The sequence below is a fragment of the Austrofundulus limnaeus genome, unplaced genomic scaffold (assembly GCF_001266775.1).
Source record: "Austrofundulus limnaeus strain Quisiro unplaced genomic scaffold, Austrofundulus_limnaeus-1.0 Scaffold30, whole genome shotgun sequence".
NCBI classification, from domain to species: domain Eukaryota; kingdom Metazoa; phylum Chordata; class Actinopteri; order Cyprinodontiformes; family Rivulidae; genus Austrofundulus; species Austrofundulus limnaeus.
In genome coordinates this window covers 1,897,230-1,902,512 of record NW_013952432.1, presented here as the reverse complement: position 1 = coordinate 1,902,512, position 5,283 = coordinate 1,897,230, and the positions used below count along the sequence as shown (strand labels likewise).

Here is a 5,283-nt window from a genome sequence, read left to right as displayed (position 1 = left end):
AATTTAATGTAATTTAATGTAAAATGAAAAAGCTAATCTTACAGGATAAAATGTTATTCTATGTGTAAAACTGCACGTTGGTATTTTTCATATATTTTTCATAAAGTAATGCAAACAAACTGTGCCTTTCTGACATTAAATACAAAATTGAGCAGCTATTTTCTCTTTTTGGACAGATTTATTTGTTTTATTGTTTATTTTTCTTTCTCCCACATACATTTAGGAACACTTACAGTAAATAGTTTGAGTTTATTCATGTCAATATTGGTTCATCCTTATCAGTACAAGCTGTTCTGCTTTTATTTTTGGTTCTTTTATTTATTGTCTTGTTTGTAAACATAAAACTGCATCCCCCTTGACTTCCATCGGACTTCACGTATTATTAATACTCATGTAAGTCTAATGAATTGTTCTCATGGTTGATTCAGTGCTTCCTCCTGCCTCTCTATTGTCTTTGGGGACAGCTGCTAATGCGGCGCCGGTAATGGCTTCAGTAAACTGTTATGTCTAATGACCGTCTGAAACAACAACAGCAAGCGCAAAGAAAAAAAACTGGCTTAAAACAACAAACAAAATAAGTTCTTGTGTTTRTTTTTCTTGCATGAAATATCCAATCAAAAGACAAATAAAGCAAATAACTGAGACAGAGAAGTCATTTGTTGTTGTTGAATTCTATGTTTAAATGAGCAAAGTTAAGTTAAATGAATCAACTGATGTCTGTCTTGTTGCTTTAATCCATTCAAATGAGAAAGTTTGGATTCGTGTGTTCATTCTAGTGGAAATAGTTTTCTGTATCATGTGTTTATATCAAAACTGAAACATTTGCAGATAACAGTTAAAACTAGAGCAGTGTCTGCACCCTGAAATTGACCATTCTGTGAGGAGGCCTTCTTTTATTTTCTTTTAATATCTGCCTTCAAAGTCACTCCCACCAATACACACACCACACACACCCACATACTGTACATGTGTATACGTACGCACACAAGACACTCATTYTTCCCTGGTTTTGCAGAGAAAAGGGAAGGAAATATTTGCTGATGCACAATCAGCTGATGACCGGTGCAGTTCTTCCTGTTCTTCTGTCCACAGTCCGGGTCCTCGGTTCGTGTTGCTGCCACTGTGTCTGCAGCTCATCAATGAGCCTTTCATGATGCTTTGACACTATTTTTGGAGAATCGTCACAGATAATTAGTGTTCAKGCAAATCATTCTTCAGGTGAACGAGATCTCAGTCACAGATATTATTTACCCAAATATCAGCCTGCTGCTAATTTGTGYAGGGCTGCAAGAAAACACAATGACACAATGTCAAAGACAAGATAAGTCAGCTGGKTAAAGTAGGGATGGTCATGTGCTCCCACCTGCTGGACAATGGCACACATTACTGTGAAGTGACGGGATGATTGTATTAAACTGTATTTAGTAAGCTGCACTTTTCACAYTTCACACTTTTGTTGTTAACAGCAGGTTTTGTTTCCACATACAAAAATTGCACCTATATCAATCAATTTTTCTAGATATAAGGCAAAATGGAAAACCTGACTTATCTTTTTTTGTATCCATGTTTTTACTTATTTTTGACATGAACACTTCCTGGGTGAAATACAGCCCAAACCATGACAGACAGCATGTTTTACAGATTGACATGGACTCATCGTTTTGTTGTTTTATTGCCTTTTCGTATAATATTTATGATTTGAATATTTAAATGAATCACTTCATAAAATCTGTTGTTACTAAACGTCACTTCACTTCTTATGTAATATTGCGCTTTTCTGTCTTTTCTATTTGTTTGTCTCTCCTGAAAACAACCTTTTGGTTTTCACTCTTCTTTTGAGACCATGTCTGATAAATCAACTAAAGTAGAATTAAAYTCATCAAAATTTATGACAAAACAAAAAAWKKTTKKWWWWWRCCCMMYKKWWYMWTTTTGCTTTAGACTCACTTGATTTAGCACAGCTGATTACAGTCACCTAAACACATCAGATGAAATGCTCTACACTAACTTACTGACTATAAAAATATAGGCAGAAGTGAGAGAATTTGATGCTCATTAATTATTTTTGAAAACTAATTAATTATATTAATAATAACAACAATCTTCCCTGTAATTAATTTAAAATCATGTTGAAATTTAATAACTCACTTGTCCCTTTAGGTCATACAGCAGGTAAAATAAGTATTGAACACGTCACCATTTTTCTCAGTAAATATATTACTAGAGGTGCTAATGTCATGAAATTTTCACCAGATGTYGGTAACAACCCAAGTGATCCATACATACAAAGAAATCAAACCATAAATGTCCAGAAATGAAGTTATTTGTATAATGTGGAATGGCACAGGGAAAAAGTATTGAACACATGAAGAAAGGGAGGTGTAAAAAGGCATGGAAAGCCAAGACACCAGCTGAACTCTCTCAGTAATTAGAAAGCAAGCCTGCCCCTTGTCAGTGCAAATTAATATCAGCTGGTTCAGTCCCAAATGATGGCCAGGTATCACACAAGAAACATCTGAAGATGGGTAAAAGTAAAGAGCTCTCTCAAGACCTTCACAACCTTATTGTTGCAAAGCATAATGATGGCATCGGTTACAGAAGAATGTCTAAACTTCTGAAGGTTCCAGTGAGCACTGTTGGGGCCATAATTCAGAAGTGGAAAGAACATCATTTCACCATAAACTGACCACGACCAGGTGGTCCTCACAAGATTTCTGACAGAGGAGTGAAAAGAATTATCAGAAGAGTTGTCCAAGAGCCAAGGACCACTTGTGGAGAGCTTCAGAAAGACCTGGAATTAGCAGGTACGATTGTTTCAAAGAAAACGATAAGTAATGCACTGAACCACCATGGCCTGTATGCACGCTCACCACGCAAGACTCCACTGCTGAAGAAACAGCATGTTGAAGCTCCTTTAAAGTTTGCTGCACAACATTTAGACAAGCCTGTGTAATACTGGGAGAATATAGTCTGGTCAGATGAGACCAACATTGAACTGTTTGGATTCCAGAATACACATCATGTTTGGAGGTCAAATGGCACTGCACATCAGCCCAAAAACACCATACCAACAGTGAAGTTTGGAGGTGGGAACATCATGGTGTGGGGCTGTTTTTCAGCATATGGTACTGGCAAACTTCAAATAATTGAAGGAAGGATGAGTAGAAAAATGTACAGAGACATTCTTGATAAAAATCTGCTTCCATCTACCAGGATGATGAAGATGAAACGTGGCTGGACATTTCAGCAAGACAATGAGCCCAAACACAAAGCCAAGGAAACTCTCAGTTGGTTTCAGAGAAAGAAACTAAAGCTGCTGGAATGGCCCAGCCAATCAGCTGACCTGAATCCAACAGAAAATCTATGGAAAGAACTAAAGATCAGAGTTCATAGAAGAGGTCCACGAAACCTTCAAGATTTGAAGACTGTTTGTGGAAGAATGGGCCAAAATCACACCTGAGCAATGCATGCCACTAGTTTCTCCATACAGGAGGCGTCTTGAAGCTGTCATTGACAACAAAGGCTTTTGTACAAAGTATTAGATAAATTTCAGTAAGTGTGTTCAATACTTTTTCCCTGTGCCATTCCACATTATAACAAATAACCTCATTTCTGGACATTTATGGTTTGATTTCTTTGTATGTATGGATCACTTGGGTTGTTACCAACATCTGGTGAAAATTTCATGTCATTAGCACCACCAGTAATATATTTACAGAGAAAAATGGTGACGTGTTCAATACTTATTTTACCCGCTGTATGTTGAAGTTATAACAGAGTGCGTTGTCCACAAGATGGTGCTCCAGTTGGACTTTATCAATATGCATGAAGTCAAGTGGAAAAATCTGTTTTTGTGTTTTAGAGGACAAACAGTTCTAGATGGAGAAAAGTGTTGGGTCTTCTTGACACCCAAAAAGGAGCTGAGGGTCTGTCTGCAGTGTGCAGACAGACCCTTATTTTACCCGCTGTATATGTACTTTTCAGTTACAACCTATATTTTATTTAAGTGAGTGAGTAGGAACAGTGTGCATAAATATATTTTTAAATGGATAAAGTGAGCCAGAAAAAAATAAAAATAAGCCAAGTGTCTTATGGTTTTTTTTAACCCTTTCTTTATGTTTTAGTGAAGGTGTAGAAATGTCACTGTCAAAAATTGATTTGTATTGTTTACTCGCATCACATTACAATAATAGAACGAAATTTTTAATTTTATTTTATTTCATTTCAGTCAGTCACAGGTAGGAACATTTCTCCTCAGACGCAAACCCGGAATAACAATCAAACACACCAAACACAAAGGTGGGACCACTTTTTTCCTATTTCAACCTATCAGCGCGCTAAAACGCATTAGGTAGCATTTGATTGGTTAGATCTGGAGCCTATCAAAAGATAACTTGTTCTTGACACTTCCGCCTTGTCATTTTACAATCTGTTGTGGAAAATAGTAGACAGCTCGATTTATTGACGCTTTCTTTTGAAGTACTGCTGTTAAATATAAAAAAAAATTGTGGGGCTTTTCAGGTTTTAACGTTTAGTAGGCTATAGTTGAACTGTGTTAAAGAAAAATGCAAGGTTTAAGGTAAGAGCAGTGTTATATTATGTTGTTTTGAGACAATTAATTGTTAGTTCGTTGAAGAAACGCGATATTAGCCAAATTCTTCGCTAATTTTAGTGCTTTTAAAACTGTATTGTGTTGGTAAAAAGTTCCTCTCATGGTCGTGAAGAAGCCATGAAGTGTCGAGCAGTTTAATCCAGCCATCATGCGGGTGGTTGAGTAATCTGCTGAGGTTTCTCAATTTTCACAGAAAGCTCTTCCGGCCTTCTTGGTCCTCTGCTGTAAAACTCGATGACACAACTGCGGTCATTACTGGCGCAAACACTGGGATCGGTAAAGAAACAGCCATTGACCTGTCAAAGAGGGGTGGGTACACCTGACTGTTGCTTTATAAATTTAACTTGTTTGGCATAGTTTTACCTGTTAAATTTAGCGCTTTTTGTTAATAAAACTTTTTTTCTCTGTGACAGAAACGCAAATGTATGTATGGTGTAATCTAATTTTACTTCACTTTGTAATGAGTGTTTAATTTTTATTTCGAATAATTACCAGTTTTTTGTCAGAAGATGGCGCTCTAAACTTTTAGTGAAATTTCTTGGACGGTTTTCTTGCACAATTTGAACATAGATTGCATATATTGTTGTGAGTCRTTGCTGGGGTTTTTATCATTATTATCATTATCATTTTATTTGTCATATAAGTGGCACTGCATGCAATATACAGTAACA

At 36.5% G+C, this 5,283-nt stretch overlaps 1 protein-coding gene across 1 annotated transcript in view; it reads left to right on the top strand.

The window, feature by feature from the left end:
* Positions 1-4,425: 4,425 nt before the first annotated feature.
* Positions 4,426-5,283, top strand: part of rdh12l (retinol dehydrogenase 12, like) — a gene marked incomplete in the record, with an annotated part of 2,958 nt that continues 2,100 nt past the window's right edge. The window contains 2 exon segments of the mRNA XM_014005422.1: positions 4,426-4,579; positions 4,806-4,921. Coding sequence (XP_013860876.1) covers positions 4,566-4,579; positions 4,806-4,921 — 130 coding nt within the window.